The sequence below is a fragment of the Barbatula barbatula genome (assembly GCF_947034865.1).
Source record: "Barbatula barbatula genome assembly, chromosome: 19".
In the NCBI taxonomy this organism is placed as follows: domain Eukaryota; kingdom Metazoa; phylum Chordata; class Actinopteri; order Cypriniformes; family Nemacheilidae; genus Barbatula; species Barbatula barbatula.
Window position 1 is genome coordinate 736,658 of NC_136782.1, and position 25,103 is coordinate 761,760.

General features: G+C 41.3%; 3 protein-coding genes across 6 annotated transcripts; 2 read left to right on the forward strand and 1 right to left on the reverse strand.

Moving 5' to 3' along the window:
* Nucleotides 1-756: 756 nt before the first annotated feature.
* On the reverse strand, nucleotides 757-12,004 carry mlf1 (myeloid leukemia factor 1). Of its 4 annotated transcripts, none has more exons than XR_013788044.1 (8): nucleotides 11,871-12,004; nucleotides 11,169-11,331; nucleotides 8,776-8,853; nucleotides 8,434-8,562; nucleotides 8,194-8,353; nucleotides 7,970-8,108; nucleotides 5,558-5,809; nucleotides 757-1,008 (listed from the first exon to the last, which is right to left on the reverse strand). XR_013788044.1 is itself a non-coding variant. In XM_079482183.1 (7 exons), exons 1-7 carry the CDS (start codon nucleotides 11,915-11,917, stop codon nucleotides 5,752-5,754), a joined length of 774 nt encoding a protein of 257 aa, XP_079338309.1. In that variant the 5' UTR covers nucleotides 11,918-12,004; the 3' UTR covers nucleotides 5,080-5,751. The 4 variants fall into 4 exon arrangements, 2 of the variants coding, with proteins under 2 accessions (XP_079338309.1, XP_079338308.1); XR_013788045.1 differs by having other exon boundaries at nucleotides 8,434-8,580; XM_079482183.1 differs by lacking the exon at nucleotides 757-1,008 and having other exon boundaries at nucleotides 5,080-5,809.
* Nucleotides 12,005-14,979: 2,975 nt separating this feature from the next.
* On the forward strand, nucleotides 14,980-20,402 carry LOC306908764 (uncharacterized protein; the record flags this gene model as incomplete). The annotated part of the gene is made up of 9 exons (XM_079481954.1): nucleotides 14,980-15,130; nucleotides 16,237-16,623; nucleotides 16,803-17,027; nucleotides 17,778-18,158; nucleotides 18,338-18,724; nucleotides 18,904-19,290; nucleotides 19,470-19,610; nucleotides 20,172-20,266; nucleotides 20,370-20,402. Exons 1-9 carry the CDS (start codon nucleotides 15,124-15,126, stop codon nucleotides 20,400-20,402), a joined length of 2,043 nt encoding a protein of 680 aa, XP_079338080.1. The 5' UTR covers nucleotides 14,980-15,123.
* An 843-nt stretch (nucleotides 20,403-21,245) lies between these two features.
* LOC306908765 (uncharacterized protein) lies at nucleotides 21,246-22,953 on the forward strand (the record flags this gene model as incomplete). Its single annotated transcript, XM_079481955.1, has 3 exons — nucleotides 21,246-21,417; nucleotides 21,508-21,672; nucleotides 22,664-22,953. 3 exons carry the CDS (start codon nucleotides 21,246-21,248, stop codon nucleotides 22,951-22,953), a joined length of 627 nt encoding a protein of 208 aa, XP_079338081.1.
* Nucleotides 22,954-25,103: the final 2,150 nt, after the last annotated feature.

A 25,103-nucleotide genomic window follows, 5' to 3' on the forward strand; every position in this document is an offset into this window, starting at 1 on the left:
TGCATATCAACCCTTTAACATTTAACATTGCTCGTTGCCCTAGCAACACTATCAAATTATAGAGTGCAAAATAGCGTTTATTTTGAAATTTGTCCTACCGCGCGCTTACCGTAATGTCTTATGTATGCGCTCACAAAAACCACCGTGAGGGCTGGCTTGACCGTCATTATAAAAGTGGAGGCTGGCCTGACCGCAGTTTAAAAACTATTTTTCTAATGGATTATGTTTTGCATTTTCTTACTATTATTAAAAGGAATGGTATTGCTAGTTTGCTTTGAATCTGTCATTCGGTGTGATCTCGAACACATTTCTATGATGTTCCTCTGCTGTTGGATGTTATTGGTGTTCATCAACAATGTTTGGGTGCTGCTGACACTGCAGCTCTATTGCATATATCCACACTATATATGAGCTGACAAATTAAATGACAAATGTGTCTTAGGTGAGGGGAAAACATGGCAAAAGACCACGACGACCAAAATGAACATGCACTGAAGACTTGTAACAATAAACGATTTCATGTAAAAAGCCAACACACTCTAAACAAATGGTAGAACTATATAATAAAGCACTAAAATTGGTTCTTGGCTCGTCATCAGGTGAAGCCCTTTAAGTCTTGGTGCTTCAGCGGTTCTTTGGGATGACTGGGTGCTATAAATAACCTGTAAAGCCCCTGTATGTTTGTTCAGTGGTTCATATCAAGCAACTGTAGTTTTGTGTGTAACTAGAGTTTAATAGGACAAAGGAAACTTCTGTAGAGACTCAGTAAAGACTTTATTGATTGGTTAATGCAGAATTATGAAAGTGGAAAAATGTGCATGAGCTTAAAAACGGACCTGCTGAAAGGCATTAGCATGATCAACATTACATCACCAACAAACAATAACACTTTTCAACATTTAAAAAGTCACATACTTACATTCTTTTAAATGTATAGAGCAGAGAAAGCAGATTTCCACATTCACAACATCAGTTAAGTGCATTATTAGAGAACAGACAGACATCTGTCTATGAAATAAAATCACTGTCAAAAATAAATGTACGTAACTGAAAGAATTTGTGTGTAATATTATTTTATTCGTGCGTAATTTTAAAAATTGTATGTAATTCAACTTTTTGTGAGACTTTGATTTCAAAATCTTCGGCCACAACAGTTTACAAGTACGACAATTTGTTTTATTTGTTAGATTACAACTTCAAATTCTACGACTATGACATTTTACAGACACAACCGCAACTCCGTTACGTGCACGAAGTGCGAATTACGAACACGAAGCACTGTGTGCGAAGAGACTGTCAAAAATACGTCATCAGCTCACAGGCATTACTATCCGAAGGAAGATTGATCGATTCCACGACGTAGTGCGCATGCGCCCCCGCTTAAACAACTAGCGCCAAAATGACAGCTCAACAGCCAAGCGCTCACTCATCGTCTCAAGTTTTAATTCGGACACTGTTATGTATTCATGAAGCAGACAACCAAATGCTATCGAACATGCTTAACTGCAAGCATAGGAATTAGGGTGGCCATACGTCCGGCTTTTGGCCGGACAGTCCGGATTTTAAGCCCCCTGTCTGGCGTCCGGCGCAGCCTCAAGCCGGACACTCATTTGTCCTCCTTTTCGGAGTTGCGCTGAATCGGCCTTAAAAAACGCGCTGTAAAACCTTTATTGGGACGCAGCAGCATCGCGTCTGACGCCGTAAGATCTCCTGTCAAACAGATGATTGGCTGAAAGAGATGTCAAATAAATATCTGATATATAATTGGTTAAAAACGTAAACAAGCCTTCACGACGTGTAGGTGGGGCACGTACAGGCTACGTCACATCATAACGTTAACATGCCGAAACGTCCAACATCATTTAGTCCGGAATGGACACAAGACCACGAATTCATATCAAAAAGCAGTAGAGATGCTTTCCATGGATTTTGCACACTATGTCGCTGTGTAGTGGACGTTAGTAGTAAAGGGAAAGCCGCCATTGACCGACATGCCAGCACTGAAAAACATAAAGGTAACCGACGAGCTGCTGGTACGTCTTACCTTAGGTCTTAATTTCGAGAGGCAGCATCACCTCAGGATGACAAAATCTCCGCTGCAGAGCTTTGTAAAGTCTATCATGCAGTCAAGCATCACCAGTCATACAGGAGTGTCTTGAAGAAATACAAATACTGTGAACAAACACTTTTTTGCCTCTTCTGTTACACAGGTCTACATCAAGATATGTTGTTGATCAAATTGTCTGGCAAGTAATAGAGTAGGCTATTTCAGAATCACTGTATCATGATACCATAGATATGATAGACAAAATTGTATTGTATTTGCGAGTACACCAGATGCAGTTATTCTTGCCTCACTAAATGCCGCAAAGTGTCCTCCTTTTTGGTGTTATGGAAATGGCCACCCTAGTAGGAATGCAGTGAAGACCTCCTAAACCAGCGCGTTAATCAGTAGGTTCGCGAGACATAATAAAACCTGATTAAGCTTGTTTGTGTTTGTTTTATTAGAGTCGGGGGCTAAACTATTCTTTGAGCAGCTAAACGTAACCGAATCTGTCTCTATAATATATCTCCTATCTGTTACTAGAAATAAGTAACTGTTAATCGTGTCCGAATTAAAATTAAAACTTGAGACGCTTGGCTGTTGAGCTGTCATTTTGGCGCTAGTTGTTTAAGCGGGGGCGCATGCGCACTACGTCGTGGAATCGATCAATCTTCCTTCGGATAGTAATGCCTGTGAGCTGATGACGTATTTTTGACAGTCTCTTCGCACACAGTGCTTCGTGTTCGTAATTCGCACTTCGTGCACGTAACGGAGTTGCGGTTGTGTCTGTAAAATGTCATAGTCGTAGAATTTGAAGTTGTAATCTAACAAATAAAACAAATTGTCGTACTTGTAAACTGTTGTGGCCGAAGATTTTGAAATCAAAGTCTCACAAAAAGTTGAATTACATACAATTTTTAAAATTACGCACGAATAAAATAATATTACACACAAATTCTTTCAGTTACGTACATTTATTTTTGACAGTGATTTTATTTCATAGATCAGTGCTATTCACATTTTTGTGGACTTTATACAACGTGCAACATATGTAAGTAACTATTTACATTGCACAAAGTTCGATTTGAGCCGAATGAGCACGCACTTATTGCACTATAAAATGTAAAAGCATCGCCCGGTTTCAGACAGTAACGTTTGTCAGTTTTGCAAGCGCCATGAGGCCTCACTGAAGGTCTTAACATTCATCTTTAACAGCTATCGCTAACGTAGGATAGGTATATGTGAGATATATTTGTGCTGTTTCTACTTAGTTTGCGTACTTTTTTTATATACAACACCGTCATTTATTTGTTTAAGGAATCTGGTGAATGTGAATTATTCTCGCCTCTCCTCCACGTGTCGGGCAAAGGTTACGTTAACTGCTAACTTTAATTTTGTAATGCATGATTGAAAGAAAAAAATGAGGACATGATGGCGTGTTCTCGTGAAAATGCGTAAATATGTGTACGTGTGTGTTGCTCTCTCCTGCATTCTGTTTTGAATAAGTCTAAAACCTTTTTTTACACTCAAAGTAGAAAGATAGTACTGGCAGCAACAGCACTGCTTGTGATACTAGACACACTTTTTGCTGAACACTTACTAAAGACCCACCCCACATATTTGATGGAGTATTGGATTGCATAAACATGAAAGGTTGCCATTTCTTTACACATCTTGTGTGTTCTAACAATTGATGCATTACAGATAAGTAAAGCATTCCGAAGGTGTTCTGCAGTTCCACTAGAATCCCAGCTGGACAAGTACACTCCAAAACTTCTTGACCTGTTTAGTGCGAAGAGTGGAGCAGTTGGTCAACGCATCAAGAACTTGTTAATGGAACTGATAGAGGTGAGGAAAAAGTGTAATTAAATTGGCATATATATATATATGTATAAGCTCTGTTGAATAGGAAGACCCACACTGAAAATGGCATTGTATGTTTGTAGTTATATTGCCTGCAAGATTCAGTTTTTCATTATTCACTTACTAACTATAGGATCCAAATACCTCTGTGGTGAAGAAGAGAGACGTGACTCTAAGATGCCTCATTACCAATACATGGGAGAGAGTGGGCAAGAGCTCATCTCTGACTACTATGTAAGTATTGTTTAAAAAGCATAGTTTGACTTTTTTTGGGGAAAAGCACTTATTCCTCAGATACCAATCTGATGTCTTTCTGAGTTTAGGACAGAGCTGGAGTTGGCGATTAGTTAGCTTGTCTTAGAACAAGTACTGTAATTGGTTGGAAATGGCTAGTCTGGCTATGTCAAAAGTACAAAAACACACCTACAAACACCTAAATGTATGTGCAGCAACCAGGGTTCAAAATAAACCTTTTGGTCTTCCAGTGGCTAGTAGACTTGGTATGAAATCTGTCATATTTGTCTATTGCAGCTTCACAAAGGTAAATTCCTTGTTTTACCTTTTCGGTGTAATGCAGGAGTCATAATCATCTGATGATCTAACAGGTAAAGTTGCATTTTCAGATACTTTTAATTAACCACATCTGTTTGTTACCAGCTGAGCCCCTCTCCCCTTTAAGGATTTAGGCCTTGGCGGTAACTTGTGTATGTGATGTCTAGCAGGTTTGTTGTGGGAAGTGAGTCTGTACTGAAAGTTGTACTATGAAGCCAGTTCAACAGGCCAGGTTTTCTTTGCAGCAGCTTTCAATGAGGACTTGAAAATGCACAAAATGCAGATATATGTCTGCCGTGAATCAGATGCAGTAGGCATTGTCATTGAGGGAATCCCAGTGCTTACTGATCCTGGAAATCTGGCTGGGGCGTGTTGCCTGCTTCTGGGGATGACATATGCTCTAAACCTGCAGTATCCACCACAACTCTGCAAAACATTTGATTGTACTTAAAATGTGTTCTTGTATTGGTTTGTTTTTATGTTTTAATACATATTAAGATGTACTGTGCACTTAAGTCAGTTCTGTTCTGTAAATTGCTCAGGTCAAAAGTCACTGTATTTTAATGTATGTGTAAATACACAATTGCACTTTGAAGGTTGCTGCACTTTAAGATGAGGTCAGAAGTTTTTGTAATGTTTAATGTTAAAATGTTGACAACAATAACATTAAAATTGATTAGAGAAACCAGTGTACACAGTTGTTTGTATATGGCAGCTGTTATAGAGTTATAAACATCGGAAACAAATACTTCTCTTTCCTTATTTATTAAAGTTATAGCAATGCTAACTTATTATTTTAAGTGGATTGAAAAACTAATTTGTCTAGATTAATTGGAGTAAATGAATTAATTAAAATCAAAAAGTAAAATTTTAAGTTACTTATTTTAAGTAAGTGTAATTTAGGTAAATGCTGCTATTTTTCAAAATGGTTAAACTCAAATGATTTGCTTTTTCTTGTAGACTCTACTTCATTTTTTAGCATACTGTAAAATACATAATACTGGTTTTTACCAACTTAAAATACCAAAAAGTTCACTAAACTTACAAAAAGTAGTTGGAAAATGTTGCCTTAATTTTTTTGAGTTGAATCTAAGTAACAGTTTTTACAGTGCAGATGTGGCGGTAGGACAATAAAGATCTGCACATTAACAGTAAAAAACATATCTCAATGTGTAATAACAAAATAACAAACAATCAATGTGTCAGTGAAAATGATTTCATGGACTGAAGACACGTTGCAAGCAGCGCTGGTGACAGACTGCAGTAGGACCAGTTTTTATTGCTGCTTGAGTTCAGTTGGAGCCTGTGATGTTCAGCTCATTGTAATGGGCTTTTTCTTCTTTGGCCTCTCTGTGAAGACAAAACACCTCATTATGTTCCTGAAATGAAATCTCATGTAAAATGTTTCACCATCTACTTAGCACCTTCAAGCAATAATGTACTCCACACACACTCCACACCTTCTATAGTAGAGACATTTTATGTTTCTGCCACCAATACTGTAAATCATGTTGTAAATACTATTGTTTTGTATCGCTGAGACTGCCACAACATTTTTTAGAATGTACATACTGTCACTGACATCTGTACACGTTGTTAATAAAAAACTTGATCAAATGAAACTGATCAAATATTTATCTGCGTCGTAGCAGTTCTTTATAGTTTCACATGTGCAACGCAACATACATGTAATATCATATGCTGACTCCAGTGCTTATGTACGTCTGCTTTATAAGCACTTTTTGCATTCGCTTTACATTTTCTTGCCTTTGTTCTTGTGTCTTTTGTTCCATCTTGTTGAAAACTAACTCGATTACCATACAATATGGACAAATTGTCCATCCTTGACCCAACCTACTGCGACTGTCACAGACTCAAGCTGGTGACTGTGAAACCCCATCTCATCTTTCATGTGTGACCTTTTGACATGATGATGTCATGTCTCTTTGGTTATTTACACAGTCATCTGATCCTGAGAGTCTTTATGTGAGATCCAGTCAGACAGAAATAAAACAACCAACAGAAACTCTTTCCTCGCTTCATCACACTTCTTAAAATGCTAAAATGTTTAGCTTATGGTTTAAATCGGATTTTAAGGGATGATCTGAGAGTTACTGTAGGCAGGGTGACACCTTTGCTTATTTATCCAAAGCGGGTGGTGTGTCTACCCTCGTAAAATTTTGTGTTGTGTTCAAAGGCGTTGTTAAATTCTAAAAGAACATACAGCTAATAACATTGTGCGCGCACTGTCAAGCTTTTGCCAGAGGGGGACTGGAATCCCCTGGTTAGGCCTGGTTTCCCTCTGAGGTTTCATTTTTCTCCAATGGAGTTTTGGGTTCCTCGCCACCATTTGAACTCATACTGTTTTGCACTGTTTGCCTGGCCGGGGGGGCTGCTAGAATTTAATAGTCTTATTTAATTAACACTGCATATAGGAATTTATTGTGCGTCTGATTGTTTCTCTCTCCTTTTCTTGGGTGTGTGGTTCTAGGTGATGGCCCATATGCGTGTGTGTGTGTCTGCCTGTCTGTCTGTTTGCGAGTTGGTGCATGTTGTGTGGCGTGTTTTGTGTGTGTGTCTGTCTTCTGTGTCTTCATCTTTTTAGTTTTTTTTTATAACCTTATATGTTTTGCTTATAGTCAATATGTTTCTTGTACAGCTGCTTTGTAACAATGAAAATTGTCAAAAATGCTTTATAAATAAAGTCGACTTGACTTGACATTACATAAGTCTCACTACGTCACTTTATGTTGCCCCCTTAGCTGTTATAGATATAAATCAAAATGTTCGTGGACTGTCCTTAACTTCTGGTACACTTTTTACAAACAATAGAGTGCCTGTAGATTCGTTTTGATAACAATCAGCAGAAACCAAGAAGAAACGTTATTTGGCTTAACTTGTCTCTCTGAATGTTTTTAAATTTAGACTGCTATACCAAACGCTAGATGTATACATTTCGTTGCACTGTACTTGTATGTGTGTAATGACAATAAATTGAATCCAATCCAATGTCAATGTACCACAAGGTTTCTTTAAATGCAACAAAACTGCAAGACCCATTCAATGAATGGTTTAGTAATAAAATAAACATACATCAAAATTCAACAAATCGTTTATACATCAAATACATTATTAAACAGTAAAATAATAAAATTAAATAATATTAACGAAATTAAATTAAATATAAATAGTTATATTATAAAACACTAGCCAAACAGACCGGAAGTTAACTGCAGTCTAGGCGCGGGCCGACGATAAAACGTTCTACAAAATAACCCTAAACCAAGGCTTCTTGCTGCATTCGATTTTTACAAATGTGGTGCGATGTGATGCAGGCTTCTTGTGTCTTGTTTTCGTGGAATGAATGAAAATAATGAAATAACAATAAAGATCAAAACTGATCAATTGGTTTGGTGGCACTAAGATGACCTCAGAGAGATTATTCCAATGTGTTTGATCAACTGAGCCCTACAGGACAGAAGAGCAGTGAGACGTGTATCTGCCGCTGACCTGCGTGTCTCCTGTGGGCCCGTGATGGCCGTTCTGTGTACCGTCCGGTGTCTCGGTGCCTTCAGGCGGGACATGGGTGCCGAAACCTGGAATCTGGACACTTCCTGCTGCCATTCATCATCAAAGGATTGAGCCTCAGCTGAAACAAGAAACAAAAATGACTACCGCAACCCCGCCTGGGTGCAGGCTGTAGCCTGGCCGAAGTCAAAAACGCACACACGCACTCTCATCCATGTTCTGGAAGTCCTGGTTGAGTTCTTTCTCTCCTGTCTTCCTGTTCTCCTTTCTCTCGATGACATGTCCTCTGTCCTGAATGTGATGACCGATGGCCATTTTCTCCAGGCCACTGTCAGAGTCCTTCAGACATCGACGGGTCTCTTTTATCTAAAAACACACACACGCGTGAAGGGTTATTGTGATGTTGTGAGATGATGTTTTGAGATGTTTCAGAGAGCAGCACTCACTCCTCCAGGAACACAGCGGGTTTGAGAAGACGCCTGGAAGACTTTAGCCGGTTCATCTCCCACTTTACAGTAGCTCATGACAGATGAGGAGGAGAACGAGTGGCTGTTGGGCTCTGATGCTATGTTCTCCTGAAACACACCATCATACTGATGCAATTTAATTCTCAACTGCAGAATATTCACACTCATAACAAATACAAAACCATTTTTAAAAGGCTCATAAATGTCACTTCTCTGGTAATGATAACAGAACGCTACAGAAACGGGGCTCATTTCAAATAGATTCAAGAAATCATATAATTATGAGCAGAATATGTGGAGGTTATGAAAGGTCAAACTTACAAAATTTCTGTGCATTCCCTGCATTCTGTTCCTCACGCTGTCCATCAGAGCCAAAGGATTGCTGAAGAAATCCATCTCCTGTAGACATTTCATAAAACCAACCTTTAGATGAAGCATGATGAATCAACGACACCCCATCCATTTAATGTCAAATGTTTGTCATGACTTCATCAAGATGCTTCTATAACATCATTTTAAAGCTAGGTTTTAATGTTATTTAGTTTGAGGTAGGAGCAGTAAGCATGGTAAATTCACTGTTCAAGGTGTGTGATCTGACAGAGAGATAGCAGTAAGGAGTAAGCTAATAGACGTTTTTCCTCCCCCTTTGAAGAGTCATGGACAACATACATAGTGCTTTGTAAAGCTGTTTGTCCATTTAGGACTCCCGTACAAAACATGGTGGAGCAACATGGCAAATTCCATATATGTAGGCCCACGGTGTATGTAGATAGAAATCGCTCATTCTAAGGTAACACAAACATAACGCTTCATTACGTGAGGTCTTTATACACATTTATATATTATATTGCATTCTGTCAACATATCCTCCTAAAAATCCCACACTGGACCTTTAAGGTCGGTTTCTTCCAGTGGTAGTTGTTCATACCCACATTAGAATTGGTTTCATGTATATGCAGGCCAATTCACTTTTCATCAAATCAATGTCACCATTAAATCGCCACATTGAAGTCATATGGATTGATTTGCATAAAGTTGATTCTTTGTCAGCCTAAGTAAGTGTATGTAGCATTTTGTTCTTAGCTGGAGCCTCAAACAGCCTCCATTTGCCACATCTCCTTTTGAAACATGTCCCAGGGGACAATGGATGTTGTGACAAAGGACAAAAGACGTGAAATTGAACTCAAACACCGTAGACGTCAAAAAACATGTTAAATATCCAAATCAAACTGACGTCCACATGCTGATGTCCTTTTAGGCCACCAACCCATTGGGAAGCTGATGTTGACAAAAATCCTTGACATTTCAGGTCCGAAGAACACACGCAGGCACATCCGCACATTTTGAAATGATTGGCAGCACACCTTCAGACGGCTTTATGCTAGTAGTGATGGGGGAGTCAGGCGTGTCCAGATCTGGTTCTGTTATTTAGTTAAACAATCAAACCTCTCCTCAATTGTGACACGTGCTGTGAACGATGTGTGTTTATCAGCTGAAATCATGGAGAAGCAGCAGGTGTTTGCTGTCTCAGAGTCAGCGCCATCGACACTGTATTTTAAGATCCAGAACACCATATCAGATCAGCTGAGGTCACCAATCCTTTTTGCTTCATGCTATCAACACAGCTCCCGTCGGGAAAAACACTTCTGATTTAGCAAACGAACGGCTCAGGGAAGAACCGGATCCCTTCTGGGAATATACTGGCGCGACTTCAAATGCCACCTAACATAGAAAAACACGTGTCAGGTTACAAACCGCATGCACAGATGCCTAATGTTGCCGTTAACATGTAATTTCTGATAGCGTGTGAAGTCAGAAACCCAAAAAGAATTGGCATTACATTATTATTTGTTATTATTATGTCCCATTGGCTGGACCCGGACCAAGCTTTACACCCACCGGCCTGATCGTGCAAGTCCAGCAAATATACCGTACAAACCTCCTCAAACCCTCCGGCCCTGACCCGCAGGCTATCTTTAGCACCTCCCGCCTTAGACGGCAGGACTGTGAATAGACTGGCATCAGATGAAGGTAATGACCAGGGTTAAATATACTCCTCAGAGAGAGGTCGGGGAGTACAGAGGGACACGGGGACTAAGTTTAGTGTCCTGAGCTGCCAAAGCGTCCAGCTGGTGAGTGACACGCTTTAACCTCCAAATCTTCCAATATTTCTAGCTTGCTCACCATGCTAGATTGATTTAGTAAAAAAAGAGCGGGCAGAAACGTCTGCGTTTACAAAAGAAATGCGTGAGTGTTGCTCATAAGTGGACTTAGTGATCTAAACACACACACACACATGTGACAATAAACTCATTCCACTACCAATGCTGCGATCTGACTTACTATTCATGCCATTTGGAAAAGAAATGGGCAAAACATATTCCACAGACTTCAAAGGACCAGAGATATAGTTCAAAGAGATTTGATCCCAGCACCTAGCAACCAACCAGAACTCCCTGGCAACCACCTAACAATGATCCAGCCAACATCCAAAAGAACCTCAGCATCACGACAGCCAAGTACTACATTAGCTAAACATTAGCACTGATCGGGATGTGCCTGTGACAGTAAATGGCTCCGGGTTGATTCTAGAATCTTCACTTTCATGAGCATCTATAATGGACTTGTGACTTCCGCGTTTCACGGTCAGAAGTTTCCCGTTGGATAGACTTAAAGCAGGTGAACAGTGGTGCCGGTGTGTGGCGTTAACTCACTCGCTCATTGTGTGGAAGGGTTCGAGTCGTGCTGGCCTGACCCTCACCCCTGCGAGATCTGTTCCTGCCGTCTGTAATGCGCGGCGTGATGCTCTGAGCGAAAGGGTCCGGAAAAGCCCTCATCATCTGCCGCATGCGCTCATGATGCACCTGGAATGGATCGCTGGGAGAGGACAGTGTACAAATAAAATATAATTGAATACGAAAACACTCAAGTACATCTAAACTTTATAATAGATAATAAATACATAATATATCAACTTTACTCTCATTTGGACTGAGACTGCTGTAATGAAATATATATGAATGTTTCAGTATACATAAAAACTATATAATAAAACAATAATCAATGAATAATAAAATAACAACATGACACTATCACATACAAAACGCTGAAGGACACAATAACACGTTCTTATTATTAGACTTTGATCTAATTAGTCATGCAGAAGATATTTTTATGTCTTGAATAATGTGTCACTGTACCACGGTTTGGCTACGGATAAAACAGAAGAACCACGGTTACCGTAGCAAAACAGAAATACGTGATTACTACTACAATTGTGCCACAAACAAGGGCATTCTTATAAATGCAGTATAAATAAACAGTATTGTGTCACACTTGTCGTGTATGAAGTAAGACTGACATCAATTGAACATGAATTGTCTTTGTTTAACAGAATTGATATAAAAGTGACTCACGTGAAGAACGGGTCTTCTTCAAACTGTCTCGAGGGACTGCTAAACATGCTGCTGACGGATGCGCGCGACTGACGGACTGACGGACGGACAATGACTGTGACGCGCTCGAGCGAATGCCCGAGACAGTTACTATCGACACCTGACGCGGAGAAAGTTCACGTGACGCATTTGGAAGCTTTTGATAGGTTAAAGCTTAGCGGCCTTGCCCCGCTCAGGGATGTGGGATGTGACAGTTTAGGGGTTCTCGTGTCCTTAAAGTAGCTGAAATAACATTCACACAGCACATCAGGAAAACACGTCTTCTGGATCCCACTGAAAGGCCTTTGCTTGAGAATGATCACTGTGCGGTTATTCGGCTACACATTAAGACACAATGTGCACTCAGAATGTGTCATTGGAGAAAAAACGAACATTTATGGATCCGGGGTAGACTAAAGGCCCATATCCAAGTCAACTTTATTTATATAGCGCTTTTTACCATTTCAATTGGTTTATAGCTGTATATCAAACACATTGACTATATGCAAAACATTTAAGTTATACAAGTAAGGGATAGGTGAAAGGGTTAAGGTGAAAACACAAAAGATTGTGCCCACAGACAAACGTTGTTTAAATAGCAAATGCATTTGTGCGGCCACGGGCGTGTAGGTCTATAAAGAGGTGTGCTCAGGCACATTGTTGGCGTGTTGCTATTGTGAGGAACTGAAAACAGACTGCACCATAGACCGACTCAAACCTGCTCTAAAGTCTTAAGTCAACGGCGCATATTTTTTTGAGTGATTTAAACAGCGCGTTAGGAATATTTGCCTATAGGCGGGTGCACAGCGCTCCTACATTCTGCTTATTACACAAAGTGCAGAAGCACACAATAATGACAAATATTTATACAAATGAATTACAATGTAAAATATTATTGTTGTGGACATTAAGGTAATAATCCGGCTTCTATGTTCTCTGGTGTATGTATATTTTGTCTTCTGCTAACTGTCGTTCTGTTTTTCAGGGCCCTTGTTGATTGGCTGATTGCTGATACGAGTGGGTGGAGCCTGAAGCGATCTCTTCCAATCATCGCATTTCGCGAGCGGTCGGTCGAGTTTGTTAGGCTTTGGTGTGCTTGTGGAACAATTCATCGATTTCGTTTCCCGATTATGTATCCTTAGACTCTCCCTTACTTCCGGTCGGTAGCACCATGGATGTTATTACATGGGTCGGGGGAAGAACAATATCACATGATGTAGCCTACATCACCATGCACACTTAGGATTGTTGTTTCTGTTTATACACACAGGGTTTAGGGGTTTGTGCCACATGTGTCATTTTGGTTATGATAGTTTTAGGGTAGGAAAGTTATGACTTTCTTTTCTTTGTTTTTGTTTGATTAGTTAGATTAGAGGGTTTGGGTTGAGTCGGTTTTGTTTGGTTATCCTTTCTTTTGTTTCTTTGGCACAAACTGATTCTCCCTTTTGTTCTCCGTCGTTTTGGTTATGTTTGCAGGCAAAAGATGACTTGCTGGCTTTTCTTTATAAAGAATCTTTTAAATAAAACTCAAGGAACTAAGCATATTTGTCTTGTCTTTTATTCAATTAAAAAATGGTGTTCCACAATTCTGTCCCGTGCAGCTCTGCCACTAGGTTGATCCAAGTGCACTGGCTGGAGGTCATCATCAGGCTGCACCCCCACCACAGGGGTCCTCTCCTTTCTGATAGTGGCAATGTTATGCAATATGGCACATGCGACAATTCTGTCACAGGCCCTGTCAGGTGCAACCCTCAGACTTTTCAGACACTGAAATCTTCCCTTTAGTTGCCCAAAGGTCATTTCAACGCATGCCCTTATCCTGGATAGAGCTGCATTGTAACGGGTTTGTGGTCCAGGGTTTGGCTCAGGGAAGGGCGTCATAAAATACTGCCTGCAGGCATAGCCCCTGTCTCCAAGCAGGATCCCGTCAAAATCCCCTGTATAATGGAAAAACGCAGTTCTGTTAGGCTCAGCAAAATGCTGTGTATAATACTGTGAGCTTGAAATGTATATGTTCCCTTACCACGTTCAAATAATGTGCATAAATGTGACTCTCTGAAAATTCTTGAGTCATGCACTGATCCTGGCCATTTTGCTTCCATCATTGGTTATATGGAGCATAGAGTCACACACCATCTAAGAGATTTTAGTCAGTCAACTGCATACTTTTTGATTTCATTCCTTTTTTTTCCCAATCTGGAATATTATAAATTGTAATGGTAACTTACCTGCACATTTACACTATGAATTCGGTTCACAAAATCCCCCTCATTGGATCCTTGATGGGGACGTGTGTGCAGTCTATGGCACCAATCACGTTAGGGAAGCCTGAAGGACACATACTGTTAGTCATACTTATTGGCATGGTCATGATTGCATGTCATTAACAATTATAAATGTACCTGCAATAGCAAAATAAATCCTGCTTTACAAGCTGTGGTTTTAAGTGGCTTGGAAATACCACAAAAACCCTAAAAACTGCTTGAGCGCCAGGTAAACTTTGCGAATGGCACGACAGACAGCACTTTTAACCAAGTTCTCTGCATCTCCAATAGTGTTAAGGAAAGTGCCACTCGCAAAGAATCTCAGGCCAATGCACACAGTCTGTGCTGTTGTTAAAGCCCCGCTCCTCCGTGTTGAACACGTAATGTGTGGTTCCATCAAATGAATGATGTAAATAACACCCTCACGAGAAAAACGGAATCTCACAACAATGACGCTATCGCGCTGCGCTAAAGGATCCTGTCTATCCCGCAATAATATCGTCGTATAAATGGAAAATATGGCTGCGACAGACTTACCTATCTCCTCCGCTTATAAAGCCGCAATCTAATCGTGTTTACATGAAGTAAGGTCACGGGCCTGTTGCTATGACAGCGAGTCCAGGATGAGCGTCCCAAACAATCCAAGATCATGCCAAATCGTCAACAATCAAATCCAGCTAACCGAGTTAGCGACGTACGAAGAACGGACCCCTGACCCCTGACCCCTGGTTAAATAAAAACATTTAACTACAACAACAACAAGTGGATTCATGCTGCGCACACACACATAGACACGCGCAGCGCCGAGCGAGCGTTGTGACGTCATAGCGCTCCTCAGCGTCTCGAGCAGCAAGAGAGATCTTATCATTCAAACAAACAGCGTTTAGCTGAGCGGCTGGTCGCATCGTTCTCTGCTGGTCCGACACGACTGAGGAGTTTCAACAGCGAACAGAAACACGAACAACTTCACAATGATGGGTAAATCAACTCAAGCTTTCTGTTTTATTACTGCGCTTCGTACACAAACACATCGTCCTGTAGAATCTCTGGATGAGTTTAGCGTCAAGAGAGGGAAACATCAGTACGTGATAAACCATGAATTCGTGAAGAGAGTCGTTCAGTTTATCGATGAATCTGGTTAAACAGAAAAGTAACGTTAGTTTAGTGATCCTGTCAGTATATATGGCGGGAAAACGGCGTTCGCGCTGCTCGGCGGTCTCGAGTGGAAATGCTTTTATGTAAAGATGAACACTGAAGATTATATGTTGTTCATGTAAGTTAAGCTTCAACATGTTTGTTGTCTTTCTGTCCATGATCGTGTGTCTGTCTGTGGGAGTGACGGGTGCGCGCTCTCGTGTATTTGTTTGTAATGTCCTGAAATCCCTTCTCTTCACTGTAAACAACAGGACAACAGCCCTACTCTCATTCAGTCTCTATTCATATTTTCAATGTGTAAACTCCTTCACACCCTTTTTAATCGCGAAAGGAAATGACGTAGTTCCGTTAAATGTGCGAGATTTCCGTTTCATCAACCGGCAGGTATTATTGACAGCATGTACAGAACATTGAAAGCACACAATGGCCGCTGGGAGGATGAAATAAACAGGTGACCTCACATAAAGACATGTGGGTTCATTCATTGATGATGATTAATAAAGCACATGAGCACACTGTTCACATTGCCTTCCCATAGGAAGCCCTTAGTGTGGCTATAGCATATAGTCTGGGTTGATGCATAAACACAAGGCTAAAGTTGTAATAAACGTTATTGATAATTACTGTAGAAGTTGTACAATGATCACGATCTTTTAAAATGATTGTTTAAGTCACGTTAGGTGAAGTGTTTTAAAACATTGTGATAGTCTGTATAGTGCTGGTTCATGAAAATAGTTTCTTGTGTAAGATTGACAGAAAGGTTCTCCTGTCATTTTATCAAACTGTGTCTTGGTCTCGGCTTGAGACGCTTTAACAACGTATATTATGATTTAATGCTTTAAATGGCTTGTTTATCAGCTCAGACATGATCATAATTGATCAATACTTTGAATGTTTTTAATAGTTAAGTTTGTTTTTCTGTATTTCAGATAATCATGACAAAGGGAAGAAGCGTACAGGAATCTGTGGCTTCTTTAAAAGAACGTGGAAGGGTGTAAAGCGCCCGTTCCGCCACAAGACCCGAGTGGAGCCAATCGTTCCTCCACTGCTGCCGGACTCACGTCCATCTCATTCAGACCTGGCGTGTGTCCCGAGTACATCCGGCCTCCAGAAAACATCTTCTGTCTTTGATCCGTCTGCTGTCAGCGGTGCCTCCTGGACTTTGCCCGGGTCCTCCGTTGAAGTTCGAATGGATGAAGTCAGAGATGATGATGAACTGAAGGTACTCAGTGTTTTCAATGAGGATTCACTGTCAGCTGATGATCCAGAAGAACACAACATCAGCCTGAAAGACGCTGTGGAGAACAGCACACAAGGTGAGAGACACATAAACACACAATGCTGTTTTTAATGGCCGATCGCTGCTCGCAGATAAGTACTCTGGTTATGGCCTGTCTGAAGAGATCACACACACTTGTTAACTGTCTCTTTCTGTATTGTTTTGACTGTGATACTTGCTCATGTTTGATCGGATGTCTCTTCTTCTGTGTTTTAGAAGATCACGTAAAAAAGAGCAAGAAGAAAGGAATCTGTGGCTTTTTTAAGAGAACGTGGAAGGGTGTAAAGCGCCCGTTCCGCCACAAGACCCGAGTGGAGCCGATCGCTCCTCCACTGCTGCCGGACTCACGTCCATCTCATTCAGACCTGGCGTGTGTCCCGAGTACATCCGGAGAACAGATTTCTGATCCGTCTGCTGTCAGTGGTCCCTCCCGGATACAAAGTAAGAAACAGATATTAGATTCAGGGCTCAACAATAAGGACTGACTGATGGCCCGATGCCAGCATGAGAGACCCTCAGGCCAGCTGACAGAACTGTCACTTGCCCGATCAGGCCAGTTCTGTATCGTCACAAAAGAGTTTAATTAGCACGTTGCCTTGCCTATTTAAACAAATCTGTTTTGAATGTTCCTCTAACAGCCAAAAAATGATAAAAGTATTAAAGTTTAATCTAAATGTAATTTATACAGCGTTGTTTTTAGTTTATCACTTACTGATTAGTTGCCTAACAATATTTTCGATTTCTGTGATTTATGCTAATACTTTTTATGGTATTATAACCTTATTTATTAAGATAACAAAGCTAAAAAAAACATCAATAATTAGACAATATTATTTATCTTTAACTTTTTTGTGGTGGGGCCATGCCGTTTGGGCAAAAATGAGAATCCCTTGCCCGACCAGGCCACTAGAACAAATCCTTAGCGTTGAGCCCTGTGGATTGGAGATAATAACTGTGTGCCTGTTACGTTTACGTTATGTTGTGCGTTCTACTGAATTGTATTAACATACAAGAAGGTGTTCTGTATCGTGAATGTGTTTGTGTTCCTCAGAGAAATTAGCTCCTTCTCTGAAAACTGTCTGAAGAACTCCATAATATCCTCTTGTTTTTATTCAGTGACCCACATTGTTCGTGTCTGATCTGCTCTCACACATGTTTATTCAGATGTTTTCTGATTGTTCTTCATTTCAGAACACAAAGGGAAGAAGCTTACAGGAATCTGTGGCTTCTTTAAGAGAACGTGGAAGGGTGTAAAGCGCCCGTTCCGCCACAAGACCCGAGTGGAGCCAATCGTTCCTCCACTGCTGCCGGACTCACGTCCATCTCATTCAGACCTGGCGTGTGTCCCGAGTACATCCGGCCTCCAGAAAACATCTTCTGTCTTTGATCCGTCTGCTGTCAGCGGTGCCTCCTGGACTTTACCCGGGTCCTCCGTTGAAGTTCGAATGGATGAAGTCAGAGATAATGATGAACTGAAGGTAGTCAGTGTTATCAATGAGGATTCACTGTCAGCTGATGTTCCAGAAGAACACAACATCAGCCTGAAAGACGCTGTGGAGAGCAGCACACAAGGTGAGAGACACATAAACACACAATGCTGTTTTTAATGGCCAATCTCTGCTCTCAGATAAGTACTCTGGTTATGGCCTGTCTGAAGAGATCACACACACTTGTTAACTGTCTCTTTCTGTATTGTTTTGACTGTGATACTTGCTCATGTTTGATCGGATGTCTCTTCTTCTGTGTTTTAGAAGATCATGTAAAAAAGAGCACGGGGAAAGGAATCCGTTTCTCCTCTAATGTAACATGGGTGGGTGTTAAGCACCCGTCCCACTGCAAGACCCCAGAGGAGCCGATCATTCCTCCACTGCTGCCGGACTCACGTCCATCTCATTCAGACCTGGCGTGTGTCCCGAGTACATCCGGCCTCCAGAAAACATCTTCTTTCTTTGATCCGTCTGCTGTCAGCGGTGCCTCCTGGACTTTACCCGGGTCCTCCGTTGAAGTTCGAATGGATGAAGTCAGAGATGATGATGAACTGAAGGTACTCAGTGTTATCAATGAGGATTCACTGTCAGCTGATGTTCTAGAAGAACACAACATCAGCCTGAAAGACGCTGTGGAGAACAGCACACAAGGTGAGAGACACATAAACACACAATGCTGTTTTTAATGGCCAATCTCTGCTCTCAGATAAGTACTCTGGTTATGGCCTGTCTGAAGAGATCACACACACTTGTTAACTGTCTCTTTCTGTATTGTTTTGACTGTGATACTTGCTCATGTTTGATCGGATGTCTCTTCTTCTGTGTTTTAGAAGATCATGTAAAAAAGAGCACGGGGAAAGGAATCCGTTTCTCCTCTAATGTAACATGGGTGGGTGTTAAGCACCCGTCCCACTGCAAGACCCCAGAGGAGCCGATCGTTCCTCCACTGCTGCCGGACTCACGTCCATCTCATTCAGACCTGGCGTGTGTCCCGAGTACAGCCGGCCTCCAGAAAACATCTTCTGTCTTTGATCCGTCTGCTGTCAGCGGTGCCTCCTGGACTTTACCCGGGTCCTCCGTTGAAGTTCGTATGGATGAAGTCAGAGATGATGATGAACTGAAGGTACTCAGTGTTATCAATGAGGATTCACTGTCAGCTGATGCTCCAGAAGAACACAACATCAGCCTGAAAGACGCTGTGGAGAGCAGCACACAAGGTGAGAGACACATAAACACACAATGCTGTTTTTAATGGCCAATCTCTGCTCTCAGATAAGTACTCTGGTTATGGCCTGTCTGAAGAGATCACACACACTTGTTAACTGTCTCTTTCTGTATTGTTTTGACTGTGATACTTGCTCATGTTTGATCGGATGTCTCTTCTTCTGTGTTTTAGAAGATCACGTAAAAAAGAGCACGGGGAAAGGAATCCGTTTCTCCTCTAATGTAACATGGGTGGGTGTTAAGCACCCGTCCCACTGCAAGACCCCAGAGGAGCCGATCATTCCTCCACAAGCCTACTTCAAGCCGTCTAGAGGCGAGTCTGTTGTTTTTGTAACTAAAGTTTCTTGTGTTTGCTTGTTTTATTTTAACGTCTGTTTATTGTTGCTGCTCACTTAAAGTAACCACAAATATCGATCAACACACCTTAAAGCGATATTTCACTACCAAATGAAGATTTCCCCATGTTTTACTCCCCCTCAAGGCATCATAATTGAATATGGTTTTCTTCTTGAAGAATGAAGCAGTTGGAGTTATAATACCATATACATCAATGTCAAAAAAACACGTAACATGTGAACCGCAGAATCCACACACTTGTTAAAGCAGCCGCTCTGCTGAGCGAAGGCGATCGTTTTGAACACTGATTCGTTTTTTATGTATTTTCTCCCAAAAAACCTACAGATTGCAGCTTAAATTGACTGATAAAAATGCTTATTTTAGAAGAACATTTCAAACGGCACTCTACATTTATATGAATATAAAATAGCACAAGAGAGATTTAACTTCTTCATTGTTTTTAGCTGTCACACCATAGATCACAAGTGTGGTTTATATCAACTGTGTTGTCACATTCTTCGTGTCTTGTGTTTTTCAGGATTTGTGCAGTTCTACTATGGGAAAGGGAATATGCTTGGAAAAGGAGGCTGCGGAGTGGTCTACGAAGCAAAGTGTTTAAAAGATGGCAAAAAGGTAACGCATTCTTCCAGAACATCTGACTTCTTATGTACAGAGAGATCATGTCTTGATGAAAACATGTAGGTTTCAAGCCATCATTTGCCCGTTGTTGTCACAGTCACCAGCTGGAGTGCCCTCTCAAATCCACTAGAGGGCACTCCCCTCATCACTTGGACTGTCATATCACACTAAATTTCCCAAAAACCATTGCCCGGAATCATTATCCATCATTATTTACGCCTGTGTCCTGTTAACTGTTCTTGTCTGCTTATTTAAACCCAGTTTTCTCAGTCACTCAGGGCTAAGTCTTATTTTGTGTCACAATGTAATTCTAAGCGTTCTGGTCTTGTCTTGTCGTGTTTTTGATTACTCTTAGCCTTTGCCCTGTTGATATTTTTGTTTGAGTTTGGACTGACCACCTGCGTTTGAATCCGTGTGTCTTCGTGCAGTTCATGACAGTTGTCATATAATCATTAATCATATTATTTTGTGTTTTTGATTCTTTGCAGGTTGCTCTCAAATCCTTAATCAAGAATCAAAATCAATATCTTCGGATTGTAAGTTGGCCCGACATCATGACTTGACTGTATATTTACTTTCTGAATGACTTACAACATATGATACAATTCATATTACAGGTTGGTTCATGAGCCTGCGAGAGCTGAAATGTCTTTTTTGTGTGTGTGTATATATATATATATATATATATATATATATATATATATACACAACTATATTGTTAAGCAGAGCCAACTGATGGTTTTTCTTCATCTCTTTTCTGTAGCCCGGCCATTCAAAACGTCTGCTCACAGAAGTGGCTCTGATGCTTCTCATGCGACAAGCTCCCTTAAGCCCCTACGTGGTGCAAATGTTAGAATGGTTTGAAGACTCCGTCAGCGCACATATCATTATGGAGTACCCTCGTCCCTGCCAGACATTGTATGATATCATCTTGTATCATCGAAGACTGGATGAAATAATAGCACGCGGCTTCATGCGTCAAGCCGTACAGGCTGTTCAACACTGCTTCGACCACAAAGTCTTCCACAGTGACATTCATTCGGCCAACATCCTGATCAATGTGCAAACCTTGGAGCTCAAGCTGATTGACTTTGGCTGTGGTTCCCTATCTAGCAACTCTGCCTACCCTAGTCTTGAATATGCAGGTAAGCTGGTGTTTTGTGTTCCTGTAGCCTGTGCATTCTGGACAAATTTGTTGTCGTGCAAGCTTTTTATTGAAAATGTCTTCCTTACAGGTGCGAACGAGATTCGTTCACCTGAGGTCGTTATGGACCAGACGTACCACGCCGTCCCGTTAAATGTCTGGCAACTGGGTGTGCTCCTGTATGAAATGGTCAACGGATCCTCAATTGATTACACATATGTACAAGTCAAGTTTGAAAATCCCAACTTATCTGAAGGTGAGTGAAGTGACGGATTTCAGATGGAAACAGGCCAAACATTTTTAGACCATGTCAAATCTGTAGAGACGTTTACCGCTGACAGCCTGGAGTTCTGTCTTGAGTTCAGTTAGGATGCATAATATGTCTTGAGTAAAGACGTGTTTACTTTGTAGTAGTCACGTGATCAAATGTTACAGGTGTGTCAGCTAGTCATGACTACCCAGCTCTTTTCTTTAAATTCCAGAATGCAAGAGTCTTATCAGACGTTGTCTAGCCTATGATCCAGCCAAGCGACCCACACTAGAACAGATTTTACAGCACCGGTGGTTTCACCTAAATGAAGACGCCCAGGAAGTCAGGGAAGTGACAGATTTATTCCGAGTTAAATCATTCTGATAGTCCAGTGAACTGACAGGTGAGTGCCCGCTCGCATGAAAAAGGTTAAAGGTAGCTTTAATGAAATATGCATGAAAGAAGAAGCTTCAACTGAAGCCCAAATTATACTCATGCTGTCCACGTGGCGCATACATGATGAGTTTTTGTCGTCCGCTTGCAGCTCGATTTTTGACAGCCGGTGTGGACTGATTGTCAGTTCGAGACTCGCTCGGAGCGGGTTTAAGACCTGTGACAAACAGCTTAACCAGAAATGAATGATACAAACATATGGGATGAATTTCGACTGACGTCATTTCCTGTTTGCTGTTTGCTGAGAGTTTACTGAGAGCGCGTGATTTGAGCGGGAGCTCTTTCAAATCTAATTATTCTTGTTACATCTTGAAGAATTGTTTCTTAAATCGTTATTAAGCGAGAGTGAAACCTATCCTTAACTATAGCATAAACAAAACTCGTTGCTAAACGTACTGATACATTATTTGTATCGGATCATTCTGTGTTAGCCCTTAGGCTATTAGCATTATCCGCCTGCATACTGCTTAACTCGCTGTTCTCATTACTACATCACTAATGGCTAATGCTAATGCTTCAGACGTGTTTGTACCTTTGAGTGCAGATGAGGAAACGTTTGCGCTTCAGTCGGAATTGGAGGCTGTGGAGAAGCAGATCCAGGATTTACTTGAGAAGCAAACACGGCTGCGAGAACGTATAACGGCGCTGGAAACATCCCGTGCTGAAGCTCGCAAATCCGCGGTAAGTTTTCATCGCGATTATAACACTTCTTCCACTTCTACTCCGCGTGTTTCTCTGCACAGAGCCCAGGCTAAGAGAACACGATCAGCCCAAATGAACTTCACTCCTGCACCGGCACACCAACGGCGAAAGGGCGCTAGCCAGGACCGGTGAGATGACTCAGCTGCCGCCACCAGTCTTCGAGATCCAGACCAGGAACCGCTTTGCCGCCCTCTGCGAGACCGAATGCAACGCTGTGATCATCGGAGACTCGATCGTCCGGAACATACGCGCTACATCTACTAAAGGTAAGGTGCGCACTCACTGTTTTCCCGGTGCTCGTGTTCTTGATGTGTCTGCGCAGGTACCTGCGATCCTGAAGGACAACGCTAACGCCGAAGCTGTCGTGCTGCACGCGGGAGTGAACGACGTCAGGATGCGGCAGTCGGAGATCCTGAAGAGGGACTTCAGGAGTCTGATCGAGACTGTACGCAACGCATCGCCCACAGCGAGGATTATCGTATCAGGACCGCTGCCTACCTACCGACGAGGGAATGATAAGTTCAGTAGACTTTTTTCACTTAATCAATGGTTGATGTCATGGTGTATTGAACAGAAGCTGCTCTTTGTAAATAATTTTGATCTGTTCTGGGAGCGACCTAGGCTCTTCCGCCCCGACGGCCTGCACCCCAGCAGCATCGGAGCGGCTCTCCTGTCCGACAACATCTCGCAGGCGCTGCGCACCGGTTGACTATGTCTCCCTCAGGTAAGTCAAAACTTTAACCATAGTATGTGCGCCTCAACTGCTATAAATGTTACTGTTTCCAAATATATAGAGACTATATGTGTCCCCCGAATAATACTACAAAGTAAACATTTTGGCAAAAGTCAGAGAAAAAATCTGATCGTGATTAAACCTGAAGACAATGTAATAAACAACCAAAACCAATTTATAAAGTTCGGCCTACTTAATATTAGATCACTAAATTCAAAGGCAGTTATTGTAAATGAAATGATCACGGACAACAGTTTTGATATTCTCTGTCTTACCGAGACCTGGCTTAAACCAAATGATTATTTCGGCCTAAATGAGTGTACCCCACCAAGTTACTGTTATATGCATGAGCCACGTCCGGTTGGTCGGGGTGGCGGCGTCGCTACAATCTTTAGAAACTTTCTTACTGTATCTCAGAGAACAGAGCATAAATTTAAATCATTTGAAGTGCTTGCGTTGAACATAATTATTCCTAACAAAAGTAAAACACCATTGCTTTCTTTTACATTGGCTACGGTGTATAGACCCCCTGGTCCCTATACTGATTTTCTGAAAGAGTTTGCGGACTTCCTATCGGACCTATTGGTTAACGTTGATAAAATACTAATTGTCGGAGATTTTAATATCCACGTAGATAGCGCTAACGATGCATTAGCTGTGGCGTTTACAGAACTACTACAATCTTTTGGGGTAATACAACACATTAAAGGACCAACTCATCGATTTAATCATACACTAGACCTGATTATATCTCACGGAGCCGATCTAACCAATATAGATATTATGCCTCAAAGCGACGATGTCACCGATCACTATCTTATAACGGGTACTTTGCTCACGTCAGGAATCAGCCCTTTAACTCGTTATCGACAGGGTAGAACAATCACCTCTGCTACTAAAGATAGCTTCGCAAAGAGCTTGCCAGATCTGACTCCTTTAATAACCATACCAATAAATAAAGAATCGCTCAATGTCATGACCAGGAAATTGGGTAGTATTTTCTCTAATACATTAGAAGCTGTTGCACCTATGAAGTCAAAAAAGATTAATGAGAAAAATATTGCACCCTGGTACAATAGCACCACTCGCGCCCTTAAAAGAGAAACACGCAAACTAGAGCGCAAATGGATAACATCGCAATTAGAAGTCTTTAAAATGGCATGGAAAGAGAGTGCAAATTGTTATAAAAAGGCACTAAAAGCAGCAAAGGCAGAGCACCTTCGTAACCTCATAGAAACCAACAAAAACAATCCAAGGTTTTTATTTAGCACAGTCGCTAAATTAACAAATAAACAGACACCACCTGACCTTGTTATTCCGCCGCACCTTGGTAGCAATGAATTCATGAAATTTTTTACAGAGAAAATCAAAAACATTCGTGACAAAATTGTAAAAACTCAACCTCCAAATCTGTCCTATGAATTAGCACCAACCATCGCTCCAAAACAAAGGCTCCAACGTTTTACACCTATAAAACAGGAAGATTTAATTCAACTTATCGCAACTTCTAAACCTACAACTTGCTTACTAGACCCCATACCAACTAAAT